Source organism: Lemur catta, chromosome 6 (genome assembly GCF_020740605.2).
Source record: "Lemur catta isolate mLemCat1 chromosome 6, mLemCat1.pri, whole genome shotgun sequence".
Lineage (NCBI taxonomy): Eukaryota > Metazoa > Chordata > Mammalia > Primates > Lemuridae > Lemur > Lemur catta.
The window spans coordinates 7,040,635-7,058,185 of record NC_059133.1 but is presented as its reverse complement, the minus strand read 5'-3'; the positions used below and the strand labels follow the sequence as shown (position 1 = coordinate 7,058,185).

General features: G+C 53.0%; 2 protein-coding genes and 1 non-coding gene across 10 annotated transcripts in view; all 3 read right to left on the bottom strand.

The window, feature by feature from the left end:
• The window catches only part of CHADL (chondroadherin like), a 29,124-nt gene extending 28,575 nt beyond the window's left edge, over positions 1 to 549 (bottom strand). For 5 of the 7 annotated variants that reach the window (XR_006735940.1, XR_006735938.1, XR_006735939.1 and 2 more), the window contains exon 1: positions 332 to 463. Coding sequence is in view for 3 of the 7 variants with exons in the window: in XM_045554825.1 (XP_045410781.1) it covers positions 332 to 378 (47 nt within the window). In the remaining 4 variants the exon portion in view is untranslated. Of the gene's footprint in view, positions 1 to 331 lie in introns of all 7 variants that reach the window. The other 2 variants (XM_045554826.1, XM_045554827.1) reach the window with 1 other exon arrangement.
• Positions 550 to 1,877: 1,328 nt separating this feature from the next.
• On the bottom strand, positions 1,878 to 1,984 carry LOC123640828. The gene has a single exon (XR_006736071.1). It is a non-coding gene; the product is annotated as a U6 spliceosomal RNA (small nuclear RNA).
• Positions 1,985 to 6,281: 4,297 nt separating this feature from the next.
• The window catches only part of RANGAP1 (Ran GTPase activating protein 1), a 29,992-nt gene continuing 18,722 nt past the window's right edge, over positions 6,282 to 17,551 (bottom strand). For both annotated transcript variants that reach the window (XM_045554824.1, XM_045554823.1), the window contains exons 7-16: positions 17,389 to 17,547; positions 15,734 to 15,847; positions 15,167 to 15,266; positions 14,997 to 15,081; positions 13,756 to 13,942; positions 12,469 to 12,588; positions 10,958 to 11,060; positions 9,701 to 9,789; positions 9,299 to 9,420; positions 6,282 to 7,295 (exon numbers count right to left, since the gene is read on the bottom strand). In XM_045554824.1, the coding sequence (XP_045410780.1) occupies positions 7,226 to 7,295; positions 9,299 to 9,420; positions 9,701 to 9,789; positions 10,958 to 11,060; positions 12,469 to 12,588; positions 13,756 to 13,942; positions 14,997 to 15,081; positions 15,167 to 15,266; positions 15,734 to 15,847; positions 17,389 to 17,547 (1,149 nt within the window). In that variant the 3' untranslated portion in view covers positions 6,282 to 7,225. The remainder of the gene's footprint in view (positions 7,296 to 9,298; positions 9,421 to 9,700; positions 9,790 to 10,957; positions 11,061 to 12,468; positions 12,589 to 13,755; positions 13,943 to 14,996; positions 15,082 to 15,166; positions 15,267 to 15,733; positions 15,848 to 17,388; positions 17,548 to 17,551) is intronic.

Genomic DNA, 17,551 nt, shown 5'->3' with positions numbered 1-17,551 from the left:
TCCATAGCTGGTGGTGAAGGCTGTGGCTCACGGCAGGCCAGGGAGGCGACCCATGGGGACAGATCCCTGAAGGGACAAGAATCCAGGGCTCCGAGGGCTGACGCTGGGCTCTCAGACAAGCCCTGAAGGACTAATGCACAGAGCAGCCACATTTGCAAACACTGTCTTCCTCAGAACCCACCTTGGGAGACCCTTAGAGAATCTCAGGCCCAGGACGTTCCCAGATCCCCCGTCTGCCAGCCTCTCAGAGGCCCAGAGAGGGGCAGGGACTTGCCTGAGACCACTCAGCTGCTCTGAACCTCCCTTGTACCATCGGGGCCCAAAGACTCACCCCTCCATGCCGCCTGGAACTGCCAGTCCAGCCTGGAGGCACAGCATAGGGAAAGGCCGGTCCCCTCCTGGTTGCCGTTGGGAGGTCCCCTCCCAGGCCTGCAGGCCTGGCAGCTGGGACAGGGCTGAATGGGAGGCATTGTCACAGCCAGAGTAAGCTGGGGCTTCCCAGCAGAGGGAAAGGAGGGGCGGGCAGGGGCTGGAATTACAGGGCCTCCTGCCCGGCGCCTGCCCAGGACTGCAGCCCAGACCTGAGTCCCAGGGCCAGCCTGTGCATCAGCAGCCCTGGGCTCCTCCCAGCTCTGTGGGACCCTGCGTGGGGCTGCCCTCACCAGCCTCAGTTTCCTGGTCTCTGAAAAACACGTATTATTAACTAGCCCTGTGGGTTGTTGTAGATATTAAGGTAGGCACCTGGCACATAGTAGGTACTCAAGAACAATTAACTCTTTCCTGTTTGTTTGTGCTTATATATTTACCTATATTGTTATTTTATTGAGACAAGATCTTGCTCTGTTGCCCAGGCTGGAGTGCAGTGGTGAGATCACAGCTCACTGCAGCCTCCAACTCCTGGGCTCAGTGATCCTCCCACCTTGGCCTCTGAAAGTGCTGGGATTACAGGTGTGAGCCACCACACCCCAGCCTCATGCTCATTCATTGTGATTGCTGTATAGTAGTCCATTGTTTAAATGTATCAGATTTACTTACCCATTTATCCTGGACATTTTGGTTACCTCCAGTTTTTTTTTTAATTTCAAAATATTGGGGTACAAATGTTTTTGTTAGGCCAGGTGCAGTGGCTCATGCCTGTAATCCTAGCACTCTGGGAGGCCAAAGCAGGAGGATTGCTTAAGCCCAGGAGTTTGAGGTTGCTGTGAGCTAGGCTGACACCATGGCACTCTAGCCCAGGTGACAGAGCGAGACTGTGTCTCAAAAAATAAATTAAAAAAAAAAAAATGTTTTTGTTACATGGATAGCTTTTATAATGTTTAAGTCAGGGCTATTTGTGTGCTCATCACTGGAATAGTGTTCACTGTACCTGTAGGTAGGTTTTTACTCCTCCCCAATCCTCCCTTCTTGATTTCCAATGACTTTTTTTTTTTTTTTTTTTGAGACACACTCTCCTGCTGCCGCCCCCAGCTAGAGTGTAATGGCATCATAGCTCACAGCAACCTCAAACTCCTGGGCTCAAGTGATCCTCCTGCTGGGACTACAGGTGCCCACAACCATGCCTGGCTAATTTTTTCTATTATTAGTAGAGATGGAGTCTCGCTCTTGCTCAGGCTGCTCTCGAACTCCTGAGCTCAAGCAATCCTCCCGCCTTGGCCTCCAAGAGTGCTAGGATTACAGGCATGAGCCACCACACCTGGCCAATTTCCAATGACTTTTACTTCTCTCTGTGCTCATGTATGCCCACTGATTAGTTCCGAATTAGAGAGTACACGTGGTATTTGTATTTCCATTCTTGAGATACTTATGACAATGGTCTCGAGTTCTATCCAAATTGCTGCAAAAGACATTAAATCATTTCTTTTTATGTCTGAGTAGTAAAAAATATGGAATGCTTCACAAATTTGCGTGTCATCCTTGTGCAGGGGCCATGCTAATCTTCTCTGTATCATTCTGTTTTTAGTGTATGTGCTGCCGAAGCAAGCACCCTCTGGGGTTTTTTTTTGTTTTTGTTTTTTTTGAGACAGAGTCTCGCTCTGTTGCCAGGGCTAGAGTGAGTGCCGTGGCATCAGCCTAGCTCACAGCAATCTCAAACTCCTGGACTCAAGCGATCCTCCTGCCTCAGCCTCCCGAGTAGCTGGGACTACAGGCATGCGCCACCATGCCCGGCTAATTTTTTGTATATATATATATTTAAGTTGGCCAGATAATTACTTTCTATTTTTAGTAGAGACGGGGGTCTCGCTCTTGCTCAGGCTGGTCTCGAACTCCTGACCTCGAGCTATCCACCCGCCTCGGCCTCCCAGAGTGCTAGGATTACAGGCGTGAGCCACCTCGCCCAGCCTCCCTCTGGGTTTTTATTACAATGTTGTAAAGAATACCCAAATATATATCTTCTCAGGCACATGTATGTTAAAAACAATGAACTAGTATATCCAGACCACTGCAAACATTTAAGGATCCTGCAGTTTTTCAGATCCCATGTTTTTGATGGAATTGCCTCTTCCATTATTCACTTTTTTTTAAACCAGAAATAGTGCCAACCACACATGGACTTCTACACGTGCTTGATTTCACTCAGCAAATTCCTTATCAATGGAATCTCAGTGTGCATGCTTTTATGTCAGGCTTTTTCTACTCAACATTGCCTTCGTGAGATTCATCTGTGTTTTAATTAATGGTTTTAGTTTGTTAATTAGGTAGGCATGGTGGTGCACACCTTCACTCTCAGTGGCTGGGGAGGCTGAGGTGGGAGGATCGCTTGAACCTGGGAGTTCAAGGCTAAAGCAGGGAGGCCGGGCGCGGTGGCTCACGCCTGTAATCCTAGCACTCTGGGAGGCCGAGGCGGGTGGATCGCTTGAGGTCAGGAGTTCGAGACCAGCCTGAGCAAGAGCGAGACCCCGTCTCTACTAAAAATAGAAAGTAATTATCTGGTCAACTAAAATATATATAGAAAAAATTAGCTGGGCATGGTGGCGCATGCCTGTAGTCCCAGCTACTCGGGAGGCTGAGGCAGGAGGATCGCTTAAGCCCAGGAGTTTGAGGTTGCTGTGAGCTAGGGCTGATGCCATGGCACTCACTCTAGCCAGGGCAACAAAGTGACACTCTGTCTCAAAAAACAACAACAAAAAACCCAAGGCTCTCCCCTTTTCTCTTGTGGACAATATTTCCCCTCCACCCATCTGCACCCAGATGCTCAAAATAAACAGCATGTTGCTACATGAGGCTTTATGTGTCTCTCTGAGCTCCAAACCTAACAGCTTAACTCATCCTCTTTTCCTTACCCCCGAAGGCCTTGAAGATAGCTATACTATCTCCTAAGAGCTTTATAATTTTGCCTTTTAAATTTGATTTTTTCTGTTGTGGTAAATATACATAAAATTTATCATTTTAAGTATACAATTGAGTGGTATTAAATACATTCACAATGCTATGCAACCATCAGCACTAACCATTTCCAGAACTTTTTCATCATCCCAAACAGAAACTCTGTACCCATTATATAATTACTCCCCATTCTCCCTGCCTCCAGCCCCTGGTAACCTCTACTTTACTTTTTGTCTCTATAAATTTGCTTATTCTAGATAAGCACTCGATAGCAATGTAAATGGAGTCATATGTTTGTCTTTTGTCTCTGGCTTATTTAACACAATGTTTTCAAGATTCATCCATGTTGCAGCATATATCAGAATTTCACTCTATGACTAATATTCCATTGTACACATATACCATATTTTATTTAATCCATTCATCTGTTGATGGACACTGGGTTGTTTCCATCTTTTGGCTCTTGTTCTGTTGTGAATAATGCTGTGAACATTGGTGTAGAGGCATGTTTGTCTCTGTTTTCAGTTCTTTAGGGGTATATACCCAGAAGTGGAATTGCTGCCTGAAATGGTAATTCTATGATTAAGTTCTGTTTCAGGGTCCTTAGGGTTTTTTATATATAGGATCACATCATCTACAAACGAACCATTTTACTTCTTCCTAATTTGAATGCGTTTTCTTTTTCTTGCCTAACTGCTCTTGCTAGGACTTGTAGTGCTATGTTGAATACAAGTGGTCAGAGTGGGCATCTTTGCCTGGTTCCCAATCTTCAGAGGAAAAGCTTTTTCACCATTGAGTGTGATGTTAGCTGTGGGCTTTTCATATATGGCCTTTATGTTGAGGTAATTTCCTCTAATCCTAGTTTTGAGTTTTTAATCATGAAAGGGTGCTGAATTCTGTCAAGTGCTTTTTCTCCATCTATTGAGATGATGTGGTTTTTTCAGTCCTTTGTTAATGTAGTATACTATACTGATCTTCTTACGTTGACCCATTTCTGCATCCCAGGGATAAATCCCATTTGGTCATGGTATGATCCTTTTGATGTGCAGTTGATATCATCCCTTTAAAGGACACATTATCACATACATATGTATGCCTAAAACACGTTGTTTACTTGTTTTTGAACTATTGGTATAGTATTGAGATTTTCTTCACTCGATATCATTATTGATTCATCCGTGACACATGTAGCTATAGTTAATGCATTCTTACTGTTATACAACATGCAGTGTGGCTTTATGTTTTATTTATCCATTTTCCTGATGTTGGCCTTTTCAGTTGCTTCTAGGTTCTTGCTACCACAAGAACCCCCAGAGCATGTTTCCTGGGAATTTTTTAGTCTAAGCTTAAGAATGGAATTAACAGGGTGTGGTGGCCTACACCTATAGTCCCAGCTACTCAGGAGGCTGAGGAGGGAGGATCCCTTGAGTCCAGGAGCTAGACGCTACAGTGAGCTATTGTGACGCCACTGCACTCTAGCCTGGGCAGCAGAGTGAGACCCTTGTTGGAACTGCCATTGCAGTGGGTTGAAGTCCCTTTAATGGAGCCAGCCTCGTACTGAGATGGCCTTTCATATGCAGGGGTCGCAGGCTGCCCAGGCTCACACATCTAGCATCTTTCATACCCAGAACCACGATCCTGAGGGACCTAGAGCACGAGTATCTCAGGGTTGGCTGCAGTTCTCGGTGTTTCGAGTTGTATAAGCATCTGAGTTGCGGAAGTCCCAAAGGCTACAGCTCCTCAGTGAGCGCAAAGTTACAGGCCCCGGGCCCTTCCCTCCACCTGGAGCTGTCAGGAGCACGACCTCTTGAGCTGGTCCGAAGCACTGAGGTGGGGCCAGGGCAGCCAGAAGCCTCCACTCCTGTGACCAACAGGATTCTCCTCTTTGTGAGGTTCAAGGAGCCAGACACCACTGGCCTGTTGTGAGGTGAAATGAGGTCTTCCTCTCTCCTCAGTCTGAGCTGAAGCTTGTCCACACATCACCCAGGAAAGACCAAAGGCCAACCCTGTGCGGCTGGAGGAAGGAACGGCCAGGCCGGAGAATCCTGGACAGGGTTTCCCCATCTGGCAGACACCACCTGGAGAGGAGGCTCAGCTCTTGCATCCCTCGCCCTGAAGGCTCTACTCACCTCGCTGCCCACTGTCTCCACACTGGGCCACAACTGTCGGTCTCTAGACTAGACTGGGAGCTCCCCAAAGGCAGTGACTGTGGCCCTGGAGCTCAAAACTGAGCAAAGGTGACAGGCTGGAGCTGGCCAGACCCGTATCTGCCTCATATGGAGGGCAGGGGCAAGGCCCAGGCATTTCCTCTGCCACTTGGTCAAGAAAGATGTCACCTAAGTGGTCCACAGGCAATAAGAAAATGCTGCCCCCTAAGAAATGGCAGAGGGACCTCTTGGAGGTGGCCTGTGGGGAACACGAGTTTCCTGAGTGTGCACACTGTATAGGGTAGGAGGTAAAGAAGGTCTGCTGGGCTATCCTCACACTTCATGTGGTGACAGAGTGAAGAACCCCATGGGAAGTGGCTTCCACCGCAGGCCTCGTAGCAAGGCATCCTGAGGTGGTTTTCCCAGCTAGGCTCAACTCTGCGAAGTGACCTTGCCAGCCAGGCCCAGGAGCTCCAATGTAGCCAGCAGGGCCTGTGACAAAACCTGGACAGTATCTAGCCCAGCTGGGTCCCTGAATCAAGGAGCAGCACAGGAGCAAGAGCTGCTGTGGCCCAAAGGTGGGGCAGAGGGGGAGCCCCCTCCCACCCCGCTCCCAGGAGTCGCTGCCCCTCCCAACACCACCTGCCTGCTGCCACACCCACAGCACAGGGGGAGAGGCCTGCCCAGGTGGTGACGCCAGGCTGGTCCAGGCTCTTCTGCAGGACTGACTCCCCCTCACACACAGGCAGAGCTCTGGGTGCAAAAGCCCCGAGAACGTCCTGCTTTAGGTGAAAGTTTCTCAGTCTCTGCTGCTGCCACACACAACTTTATTTGTGAAGCCCCCGGGCACAGCCCAGACACACAAAGAGCACAAAGGGGAAAGCACAGGGCGGTCATGGGGCCGCTCAAGGAGGTCACAGGGCATCTCCTGCCCAGTTCAGTCCCACCCTTCCCATACCCCAGAAGGTCCTTTAAGAGCAGCCCCAAGATGTAGCTCCAGCATCAGGGGCTCAGCCCCTCCCTCCCCAGGCAGAACAGGTTTGGGCCGCCAAGGTGTCCCCTCCAGCTCAGCCCCAAAGCCAGTCACAGACAATCTCAGCAGCCAGGGGTGGGTCCCACTGGGTCTGGAAGCCAGCACAATCCTAGGCAACTCCCACTCCTGGACTATCTGATGTCCGCCTGTCCACATGGCATGGGGGCCAGGGGCCTGCCCTCTGCTGACAACCCCACGGCCCACCCGTGGCAGTCTCTGCTCCTTAGGCCGACCAGTCAACACAGCAGACATGGGTGGTGGGGATGGCAGTCTCTGTGGGACCAGGCCTTGGTGACAGGATGCAGTCTGCCCACAACACAGAGGGAGGGGACAGCACATGGACAGCAACTGCCCAGGCTCTGGTGTGGCCTGGGGGGCTTGGGGGCAGCCACCAGGGCCTCCAGCCTGAAGCAGAGATCAGCAGAGTGCCTCAGGGGGTGGTGAGTTTAATGGCAGAGCAGCTCGCAGCCCTTTCCGCAGGAAGCCAACTCCCCTCAGCAAACCAGGGCCAGGCCAGCAGGGAGACATTAAAAACTCAAATCCCGACAGGAAGCACATGACCACACATACTCAGGGAGACGGACAAGACACACAAGACAAAGACCCTCCCTGCCTCTGGTCAGAGTCCTGTTTGAGGGGAGGGCATGGGCTGCAGCTCAGTTCATCCGAATCCCTCCCCAGGTCACTGGTCCAGGCCAAGCGATAGGGAGATGCTTCAAGTCTAGACCTTGTACAGCGTCTGCAGCAGACTGTGGCGGGCAAAGGAGCAGGATTCCAGGGCGCTGTTAGGCCTGCGGGGATAGAACGGTGAGCAAGTGGGGCAGAAGCCTCTGGGGCCCCTGGGAGCTCAGGCTCCAGCAGGGCCTGTTTCCCAACCGTGGGGGCCATTTTTGTGCCAGACTCAATTTTCCTAACCTTCACAGTGACTGCAAGGGAGACATTAGCCCCCTGCCCTTTGCATAATGAGAGTGGGGTGTGCATGAAGCTCAGAGACTGGCATCCAAGGCCACACAGCCCAGAGATGGCCAGAATGCAGGCTGCCCAGTCAGAGCCCTGGGCCTCTGCCATCGACCAGACACTCCCCAAGGGCCCTTCCAGCAGACACAGGCCAGGGAGTCCTCAGTGGCCACCAGTGGACATGTTAAGACTGGGGCACAATAGTCCCACCTGGGTTGTAAGTAAAGGGCTGGCCGCTGTGGCCATCGAGACCATTAGTCTCACCGCAGAGGAAGAAACTGAGGCAATACTCCCGGGAGGCTGTGCAAGTGTGGGGCGCAGCCAGCACCAGCACTGAGGGCACCTCTGGCCCACAGCCCACTAACAGCCCAGGAGCCAGGCCAGGCTTGGGGCCCCAGACCATTTCCCTGGGGGTTGAGGGAAGAGAGGCTGTGCACGTCATTAGTCACTCAGTCATCTCAGAGGAGACCTAGGGGTAGACTGAGGCCTGTGCTGGGGGTTGGGCAACCAACTGGGAAAAGGCAGCTTACTCTGACCAATGGGACAAGGGTGTTTTCTCAGGGGTTCATGCCTAGGCAAAGGGCAAGGCAGGGGATGCTGGGAGTGAGAGGGAGCAATTCTGACTGGCGCTGGGAAGGAAACAGAGCAGGTGGGCTTTGCCAGGGGTGGAAGCAGGGGCCAGGGCCACTGTCTGGAGACAGCATGAGCAAAGCACAGAGGTCAAGGCAACGGCTCCTGTTGTGGAACAGGCTCGGGGAGCACGCACCATGCTGGGGTGCAGTGGGATAAGGGAGAGGCTGTAGCTAGCCACAAGACCCACAATAAGGCTGGGGACTTGGCCTGCTTTGCACCAAGGCCAGCCCAGCTGCGGTGCAAGGGGTGGTTTGGGAGGGGGAACGTGGCAGTGGCGGAGAGAGACACATGGCCGGAGGCCAAGGCCTGACTCAGGAGACAGTGTTGTGCAGACTGACCCTTGAGACACTGGCTGGGTGCTGAAGGCACCTGGGTGCTCCTTACGCTCCTCCAGCCTGGCCTCCCCACAATGCTCCCCACATGTCCAAGCAGCCCGCAGCAGCCACCAAGCTCTGGCCCGTGGTCCCCACCTACGTTACAGGCCTCTCATGGCAGGGGGACTTCCTTGCTCCTCCACCTGCCCCACTCTCCTAAAGGCACTAGATTCACCAGAGGTGTGGCTGGTCAGACCCATTAGAGACAATCCAGCCTGACTCCTGGATGGGCAAATGGGGCACACAGGGGTATAGGGGACAAGCCTCCAACCTATCCCTGGTAGGGCCCTAGCTCTGCTACCTGACTGTGCCCAAGGCCCCACCAATGCTCCAAGACCATCCAGTGCCCTTGGCAGAGCACATCACAGGGAAGGGCCTGGGCTGCTGTGGGCACGGACACAGAATCGCTCCCAGAGACAATGCCAAGCACGGAATCAGAATCTCGACTAGCACACCTGGGTGTGGACACCGGCCTGGCTTCTTGCTAGTACGTGACGTGGGATGACTGCTTAACCAGCCCGGTGCTAGTTTCCTCATCTGGAAAATGGGGGCCGTTGCATGTCTTCTCTCTCCATAGGAAGACACTGTCCCTAAGCCCCCACCATTCTCAGCGGGGCAAACGGCAGGAGGCCTCATGCGGGTGGCGAGATACAGATTTGGATGCTGAGAGCCCAGGAGGCATGAGGGCCTCTCAAAAGCCCGAGTGGGGGCAACCGGGTTTGCTGGGCCAGGACCCCTGGGACAAGTGCCTCTTGACCAGGCCAGGGAAGCCTCAGCCAACCAGGGGCCTGACAGGGAAGGCATGGGCAAAATGACAAAGCCACACTCACTTGGTCATGAAGGCCAGCAGCAGGGGTGCAAGGGCCTTGGGGAAGTAGTCCTGCTGCACCATGTGGTTCAGTGCCATCAGGGGCCCATACAGGTTGGCAATAGCCTTGATCTTGTCTTCACTCTGCAAGTGGAGCACAGCAAAAGGCAGGTGAGCTTCCAGGTCACAGGGGGGCCCTTGGTCTCCACCATTCAGACTCTGCTGACAGTGCCCCAAGACTGAGGTCCAGCTCAGATCCTGTCACGAAGACCAAGACTGCTGAGGCAGACTCAGGCCTCAGGGACACAGTGGGGGTGACAGGAGCAGGACCTGAGGTGTGGGAGGGGTTGTGGGTGTGACTGGAGCAGCGTCTGGGGTACTCCTGCCTTCCTCCCTCTTGGGCATGCGGCTCTTCTGGCCTCACCTTGAGCAGACCCATGTGCACGAGGAGCCTGGTAAGGAAGGCGTTGGCATTGAAGGCTGATGAGCTGAAGGCCTTCTTCATCAAGGCATCTGCGGGGCAGAAGCAGCAGTGGGGCAGGATGCCCTGAGCCATCATGGGCTCACCCTGCCTCCCCGCTCTGACCACGAGGTGAACACAGGAGGGACAACGGGGACACAGGCACCAGAGTGAGGGGACAGCTGGCACCAGGGGATGAGCCCCATCCATTTACTGGCTGTGATACTCTGGCCCTTCCCCATCCTGGCCTCACATATAAAATGGGCGTGGGGACGATACCCACTGTGCCGACCTCGAAGAGAGGGGTGGAGACTTAGTGAGGCAGACCACCCGTGGGGGAGGTTTCAGGTGTTTTAGGGAGACGAGGCGACCTGTGTGGACTGTGCTAGGCTGTATTGGGAAATAGAACTCAGGCAACTTGTTCCTACAAATGCCCATAGGTGGGCTCTCAGGAGCAGACCCCCGTCCAGCCCTCACCTGCTTCCCAGCCCCACTTCTCACTGAACTGTCCCTACCCCCTGCTTCAGTGTTACCCACAAAGCACCAGTCCAGGAGGAAGCACCACACAGATCTCTCCTCTCCTTTCTCGTGGGCTGTGCCCCTTGCCCGTAGGGCCCTTCCTCGCCTCTGTCTGGCAAATTTGGCCCACAGTTAGTTACAGGCTCAGATAAGCAAATGGTGACAAGGTGGAAGGTGACAGGTACTGGAATGGAGGAAACTGAGAAAAGCGTGGGGAGAGGGACATGACAGGACTGAGGGAGGTAGTCCCAGGAACATATTGGATGATATGGGGACAGCAGGTGTCTTCTGGGCAGGGAACTTCCAGGTGGAGCAGGCCACAAGTACAGAGGCTCCGGGGTGGGGACAAAGGCCCACCTCTCACTCCCCTCCTCCTGACAGGACTGGAACCGCTGGGCCTTGTGGATGACTATCTGGTTTCATACACAGCGTGGGCACCTGCACCGGACGCCACCTGGCCCGAGTTCTAACCGCAAATGCTGTGCGGCTCTGGGAATGGCCTGTTTCCCAGGTGCAAAAACAGACAGGAGGGCACCCAAGATGCTCCATGGCAGGAAGCTGACAAGAATAGGTCAGAGTGGCCAAGGAGCAGTCCCTACATAAGTGTCAGAGCAAAGGGGCTACAGTAACCACAGATGTCATCTGGGGCCAACGAGTGTCAAGGGGGAATGAGCCGCCCGGGCCCCACCCAGCCCATGTTACCTACTGCATCCTGCACTGCTGTCCTCACTGTGGCTTCGTCCTTAAACACAGATGACACCTTTAGGAAGGCAGAGACCACCTTTTCCGGGTCAGATGTGTCAGTCTGAGGACACAAGAGATGACGGTGGGTCACACGGGGCCAGACCCCAGGCCTTTGCCACGAGGTGATGTGCCTGGGTCCTGCTGCAGGCAAGAGGCCTTGGGCCCCTGGAGGGCGAGGACAGGCCCCACCTCATCCCTCAGAGTCTAGCTTGGACCAGGCAGCACAGTGGGAATGAAGGAGCACTGACAATCACCCCTGAGACCTGGTGGTACCGTCTCATAATCAAACCTAAAGAAACAATCCAGGATGCAGGCAATACTCGCATGCAAGGAAGCTGATCTCACCCAACGACAGGCAAAATGGGGAAAAAAACCAATGTCCAGAAACAGTGGCTCACTTTTAAGTGCTATGTCCACTCTCTGGAACAAAGGGCATGAGAAGAGTTTTATTGACTCAGGCAAATGATGCATGGTGTTAAAGGAAAATGAGAGGATGCAAAAAGGCTTGTATAATTCCATTTATCATGTTAAAAGAATTCAGGCAGGGCACAATGGCTCACGCCTATAATCCCAGCACTTTGGGAGGCTGAGGCAGGAGGATCAATTGAGGCCACGAGTGCAAGACTAGCCTAGGCAACATATCAAGACCCCATCTCTAAAAAAATTTTAAAAATCAGCCGAGTGTGGTGCTATGCACCTGTAGTCCCAGCTATTCAGGAGGCTGAGGCAGGAGGATTGCTTGAGCCCAGGAGTTTGAGGTTGCTGTGAGCTATGATCACGCCACTGCACTCCAGCTCAGGTAACAGAGCAAGATCATCTCAAAAACAAACAAACAAACAAAACCAGATAAAACATCAAAAAGAAATCAGCCAAATGTCAAGCCAACTCTGAGAGTAACCACTCTGAGCCCCAATTTTCTTATCTATAAAATAAGAGTAACAGGGTCTACGTTTGGATTGCCATAAAGGTTAAATAAAATCATGCCCAAGTATAGTGCCTGTCAGAAAACAGGCACTCGATAATCATCTCTACATGAGTGAACCAACCAACCAACAAGTGAGGCTGGAGCAAGGGCAGCTTCCCTGCAATAAGCATGTGACCTCCAAAGAGGCCCTGGGCAGCAGAATTGTTCTAGAAGCAGCCAGGCAGACAGAACACACAGAGAGAAGCCGAGGTATGGGAGTGCACACACAAGAGTCTTGAGAAAACTCCCTAACTCCAGTCACCACTGGGAAGTGGCAGGCTGCACCACCTGGAGCCAAGTGTACTCCCAGTGGGAGCATCTGTAACCCCCAGAGGTTGACAAATATACCGGACACCCTCATTTACGTGTTTATATTAAAAAAAGACGATAGTGGCAGGCCAAGCCTCCCCACCCTCAGTTGCCAACATCGCCTCCCAATCCCCTGAGCTCTGATCATCCCTTTTCTCTGGCAATTTAGGTGGGATTCGGGAAGTGCTGCTATTACCTGCTGGGCTATCAGCATGGAGCTCTTGGGCCCAAGACGCAGCAGCTTCTCTGGAGAGGGGAAAGCCAGGAAAGTGGAGACGTCTGCAGGAGGCGGGGAGGACAGCACAGGAGCTGGTTCCTGAGAACGGTGGCACAGGGGCTCTGTAGAATTCCAGACCCCAGATTCCTTGCCCAGGCTGTACCCATCCCCACACCCAGCACCATCCATCTCACTCTAGCCAGCCCAGGCTCATAGTCTAGAATTCTTCCTCCCACTCAGCTGCAGTTACCACCTCTCTCAGTCACCCGTAGATGCTCGCCCTGGCTGGCTCCTGGTCCAGAAGCCTTTGGGGTGGGGGGCAAGCCACCTCCCTGGGACTCACTACAGCCAAGTGGATCCTTACCATGATATGCGGTGCCCCAGAAATGACTCAAGAGGCACGTGGGGCCTAAAGCAGGCCCCACCAGACCTAGAGTCCAGCCTGCGTAAGCACTGCTAGCAAGCCCCAGAGGTGCCTAGAGAAAAACTTAATATTAAGATTATGCCTAGTGGGCCAGGCGCGGTGGCTAATGCCTGTAATCCTAGCACTCTGGGAGGCCAAGGTGGGAGGGAGGATCGATTAAACTCAGGAGTTGGAGACCAGCCTGAGCAAGAGCGAGACCCCGTCTCTACTAAAATAGAAAATAGAAAAAATTGGCTGGGTGTGGTGATGCACATGCCTATAGTCCCAGCGACTCGCGAGGCTGAGGCAGGAGGATCGCTTGAGCCTAGGAGTTTGAGGTTGCTGTGAGCTAGGCTGATGCCACGGCACTCTACCCAGGGTGACAGAATAAGACTCTGTCTCAAAAAAAAAAAAAAAAGGGACATCACAGGCAAGGGATAGCACAGTCCTAACCACAATCTCAGGACTGCGGGGCAGTCCCTAAGGGTCACCAAAATAATCCCCTGGTGGGTGGGGAAAAAAATTCAGAATTTCAATTTATGCTTTTTTTTACTCAATTGTTTTAGAAATATTTATGTATGTTTTATAATACATTAATACATAATACATAATACAACAGCATTATATATGTTATAATCATCTCATAATTTATAAATGAATAAACATATCTATAATATATTGGGATAAATAGAAATATAGGCAAATATTGCTATATTGGGATGATTTGCTTTTTTATTTAATATCCTGCAATCAAAAAACATCTATGGCTACTGTACCCAAGTGGACCGACACCCCCATGAAAACACCTCTGGATCCATTCATGCGACCAGGGCTCTGATCCTGGCAGATGGCCAGGCACTCACCCCACCATTAGGGTCCAGAATCTTCCTTGAAGGCGTGGCTGACTCTTCTCCCTGCCCTCTCTGTTGTGGTTCTTCCTCCTCCTCTTCCTCTTCCTCCTCCTCCTCTTCCTCCTCTTCCTCCTCCTCCTCTTCCTCATCTCCCTCCTCTTCCTCATCTCCTTCCTCCTCCTCCTCGTCCTCGTCATCACTGCAGAGAGGAGCTGGCTAAAGCAGACCCTCCCCACCCAGCAGCCGCTGGCCCAGAGGCCTGGCTCCGTGAGCCTGGCGACCCCAGCCAGGTAAGGGGACCCTGGGCGGAGCCCCTGCTCCCAGAGCAGGAGCAGATGATCACCGGGGAGCACATTCCCCATTTGTCATCACCCAGGAAGCCCACGATGCAGACACAGAATAACTGAATCTCGTCCCGTCCCAAAGGTTCCCCCAGTCCCAGAGGAAGACAGAGAAAAGGAAGAAAGCTCTATCACAGCTGGGGCCCACAGCTCGGCAGGACTACTGCCCAGGCTCTGATGCTGGGGCAGGGCCACCACATGTGGCTGACTACAGGTGCAGGGGTGTCCCTGCTGCCACAGGAAGGCTATTCTACTTCCCCGCACCGTGGCCCTTTGAGTCCCCAGTGCCCAGCAGCAGCCCAGGGCCCAGCCCTGAGGAGGTAGACTGAGCATCTGGCACACAAATGAAGACTTGGAGATGACAGGGGCAGAGGGAGCCAGATGCTGGAGGCCCAAACCAACTGATCCAGAAGGTGAAGGCAGCTCCCCCGCGGCCTCACCCTCACCTCCAATGGGCTCCGCAAACCCCAGAATCCACATTCTCTCGCATCTCTCTCTTCCTTGCTAGAGCCAGACTTAAGAATAATCCTGAGCACATCCCCTTCTAGGTGCCTGCACCTCCCACCCCCAACCTGCCCTGGCCTCACTGTCCCTCTGTATGTGCAGCTCCCACCATGTCAGGATCAGATCTAGTGTCGTCCCTTCAGAAACCTCCAGAAACTCACCCATTCTAGAGCGCAGCCACACTCAGCCCCGTGTGTGCTCCTTTGTTGAATACACACAACTTAATCGTTCTGCCATATTCCCACAAGCCAGAAACCTTGCCTTCTCATCTTTATACCCATAATGCCCAGTACAGGCTTGTCTGGTACATAACAGGAGCTCAACCAATGTTTTTTGAATAAATGTAGAAACAGATGAAGGAATGGCCTGACCCTTGATCTCTTGGGTCATTCACCTGAAGTTCCCTACCTGAGGGATGCCAGCACCTTGGCCATGTTGAAGCCGTCCAGCACTTCCTGAAGCTGTTCACAGCCTTCTTCTCCTAGGGTGTTGCCTGCTCAAGGAGAGGGCAGAGTGGTCAGGACAGGCTGGCAGGGCCAGTCCAGCAGACCTGTGCTGGGGCCACCCGCCCCGACTACCGTTGAGGTCCAGCTTCTCCAGCTCAGCCTTGTCCGCCATGGCCTCGGCGACAGCCAGGGCAGCATCTCTCTTGATCTCACAGAATGACAAGTTCAGCTCCTAAAAGTAACAAGAAAGGGTGGAAGCGGGCAGACAGCAGGAGACCAGGTCCTACCTGCTCTCAAGCCTTGGTTTCCCCAAGTGAGGATAAGGTGAGCTCTGTCTTCCAGATGGGGCCGAAGGGGCAGGAAAAATAACTCTACGATAAATATAACATGATACCACATACCCAATGGTATGCTGACTGCTACGTATATTCACTTCCACTGTAACAATGTACACTACTCCCTTCTGTTCACTTAAATTATACCCTAATAACGTACACCATGCCTTCCCATTTTATAAAGAAACCGTGGCTGGGAGAGGTGAGGAGACTTGCACAAAATCCCAGGCAAGAAGTGGTGGAACTGGGATGAGGCCCCAGGCCCGCCTGCCTTCAGACCCCTGCCTCCCCCACAGCCTACTACCCCTGCGTCGGGGAGAAGCCCAGACCCCAGAGGGAGAGTGTCAGGCACCAAGGCTGGCACCTTCAGCTTGGGCAGGCCCCCACGGATGGCATCTGCAATGGCAACAGCACCCTTGGAGCGCACCAGGCAGTCCCCGAAATTGATCACCTCCACCTGCCTCAAGGTCTTCAGGGTCTGCAAAGAGGAAGCAAGAATCCAGAGTGAGGGTGCAAGCCTCACCCCAGCCCTCAGCAACTCCCAGCAACATCACACCCCACACCAGTCACCACACACTGTCCTCTTGTGTACCCCAGTCTGGCCTCCTCCACACCTGATCAGCTCTCCTGTCACCTTCTTGTTGGCCTCCGGGCCCCAGGCTAAACCCCCTCCACCCTATTCCTTATGCTGCAGCCAGAACAGTTCCTGAAGTACAAATCTAATCACATCACACACAACTTGAAACCCCCCAGGGCTCCCAGTTACCCATGGGAGAAAGTGTCAGAGAGTCAGCAAGCCTGCAGAGGCCTGCCTCCCTCCCTCTCTTCATCTCCTTCAACCACCAAACACACCTTGAGCCCTGGTCATTTCAAACCAGGACCAACCAAGCAAGGCTCCTGTTCCGAGTATCTAGGCCTTCCACCTGCTGTGGATCGCTGTGCCCAAAACACCCTTCCCCAGCCTCATTGTTCAGAAAGTCTACTTGTCCTGTACAACTTAGCCAAAATGTGACCTCTTCCAAGAACCTACACATCTCCTAACACCTACAGTGGCAGGACTGGCCTTGTGTTGGGCCGCAGTGTCCCAGCACCCAGGCAGCTGAGCAGCCACTGTGCTCAGAACTCCATCGCTGATCAGTGGCTCCCTTCCCTTCTTGCACTAGGGTCTCCTTAAAGGCAGGGTTTTTGCAGGGGCTTTTTTTGAAACAGGGTCTTGCTCTGTTGCTCAGACATGAGAGCAGTGGTGTCATCACAGCTCACTGCAACCTCAAACCCCAAGCTCAAGTGAGCCTCCTGCCTCAGCCTCCTGAGCAGCTAGGACTGCAGGTATGCGCCACCACGCCCGGCTAATTTTTTTATTTTTTGTAGAGATGAGGTCTCATTACGTTGCTCAGGCTGGTCTCAAACTCCTGGGTTCAAGCAATCCTCTTGCCTCAGCCTCCCTAAGTGCTAGGTAGGGTTTGTCAACCCTGTGGGTCTGCACTTGCTACAAAGCTGGGCACTAAACAGGGGCTCAAAAACAGCTGCTGGGCCTGGCAGTGGTTCACACCTGTAGTCCCAGCTACTAAGGAGGCAGAGGCAGGAGGGCTCTTTGAGCCCAGGAGTTCAAGAGCACCCTGGACAACACAGCGAGATGCCATCTCTAAAAAAAAAAGGAAGTAAAGAAACAAAACAAAATACTGTTGCTGAACAAATCCATGAGGAAAACAGATGGAGGAGCAGCCTTCTCCTGTGCAACCTGAGAACCAAACCACCCCAATCGCTGCGGCTGCACAGAGGCAGCTCAGGATGAAGGCAGCACGAACACTCAGAGGTGCCCCACAAGGGCACAGGTCACCTCATGACATGTGACCCTGCTGACGACTGTTCAAATGAGCTGGACCCGTGAGGTACACCGCAGGTGGGCAGGGAGGTGGGGGCAGAGCAATCACCTGCTAACGAAGGCTCAAAGGTCCACTGCAAAGGCAGCAGCCAGACTGTACACTGGGGCCTGGTGTGGCCCCACCACACTCGCCTCACCTCAGCCATGGCCACCGCACCCTTCTCAGTGAAGGTGTTGTCATTCAGGTTGATGACTCGTAGCAGGGGGTTGATGGCGAAAGCGTGAGCCAGGGCAGTGACACCAGGGTGATTGATCCCATTCTGCGGCATGTGGACCTCCTCCAGAGTCCCAATGACCTGC